Raw genomic sequence first — 1,181 nt, 5'->3', positions numbered from 1 at the left:
AGAATTTGATGTGGGAGATTTTGTATTCTTGAAGGTGGGGCCAATGAAAGGTATTTCTAGATTTGGCCAAAGTGGGAAACTCAGTCCTAGATTTATTGGTCCGTTTGAAATTATTGAAAGAGTGGGGCAAGTAGCTTACAAATTGGCTCTACCTTCAGATATGTCCGAAATACATAATGTTTTTCATGTATCAATGCTCAGAAAGTGGGTTACAGATGAAAATCAAAGAGTTCTTAAGAAAGATATTGAACTTCAGAAAGATTTGACATATGTTGAAGAATCGGAAATGATATTGGATAGAGATGTTCGTAAACTCAGAACCAGAATGATTCCTTTTGTACAGGTGAAATGGAAGCATAGATCAATAAAGCATGCTACTTGGGAAAGGGAAGCAGAATTGAAACAGAGGTTTCCTCACTTGTTTGAAAAAGTATGAAAAGTTGAATTTCGGGGACGAAATTCTATTAAGGAGGGAAGAATTGTAACAACCCAAATTTCTTGGTAATTAACTAAGTTTAATTAAATATAAATTAGTCTTTATTAAATATATATATCTTGTTAAACAAAATATTAAATATATGTGTGTTTTGAATAGATGCTTCCCTTTGGTTATTTTGAGAGCAGTTAGAGTTGTGGGGTCCACTCTTTGATCCTTATCAACATTCAAAATGCATCCAAAAAGGCCTCCTGTAGAAGTTTTCGGTGCAGAAATTCATCCCTGAGAGAGAGTTCGGAACTTCACTCTCCCGACTGTAGCAAATGTCGCTGATTTGTGAAGAAAGAATCGCAGAAATCACTGTAGCATAGTTCGCTACAGTGACGCGGGTCCTGTAGTTCAATTCGGTATGGAGTATTTGCACTGCAGTAATGTTCGGTTGCAGCAGAATTCGGCTAGTGAAGACTGAAGAGAAAATTTCTGCACTCTGTAGAAAAACTGTGGTTCATTGTAGAAGGATTTTCTGAAGAACAATTCAACAGTTCCGGTAAGTGGAAATTTAGAAATCTGTTAAAAGATTTCTATGTTTGAATTAGAATTATTTGGTGAATTATAGCAGACATGTATGTAACTGATTTGAAAATAATGAACAGTAAACCTTGGAAGGATTTGGAAGAGTAAGAATAAAAAGGAATTTTAGAGAAATAATAGAAGATAAGAATATTGGAAGAAAGGTAAGAATTGT

General features: G+C 34.8%; 1 protein-coding gene and 1 long non-coding RNA gene across 3 annotated transcripts; both read left to right on the top strand.

Annotated features, from left to right (window-relative positions):
* The first annotated feature begins 43 nt into the window (after positions 1 to 43).
* LOC110114355 lies at positions 44 to 436 on the top strand. The gene has a single exon (XM_020847211.2). The coding sequence runs from the start codon at positions 44 to 46 to the stop codon at positions 434 to 436; it is 393 nt and encodes a 130-aa protein (XP_020702870.2).
* A 42-nt stretch (positions 437 to 478) lies between these two features.
* On the top strand, positions 479 to 1,126 carry LOC114578872. 2 transcript variants are annotated; one of them, XR_003699796.1, is made up of 3 exons: positions 479 to 501; positions 625 to 983; positions 1,090 to 1,126. It is a non-coding gene; the product is annotated as an uncharacterized LOC114578872 (long non-coding RNA). The 2 variants fall into 2 exon arrangements; XR_003699795.1 differs by having other exon boundaries at positions 485 to 983.
* The last annotated feature ends 55 nt before the right edge of the window (positions 1,127 to 1,181 follow it).

This window comes from Dendrobium catenatum, unplaced genomic scaffold, assembly GCF_001605985.2.
Source record: "Dendrobium catenatum unplaced genomic scaffold, ASM160598v2 original_scaffold_196684, whole genome shotgun sequence".
Taxonomy (NCBI): domain Eukaryota; kingdom Viridiplantae; phylum Streptophyta; class Magnoliopsida; order Asparagales; family Orchidaceae; genus Dendrobium; species Dendrobium catenatum.
Note: the sequence above shows the minus strand (reverse complement) of the source record. Positions and strands in the feature narration are given on the sequence as shown.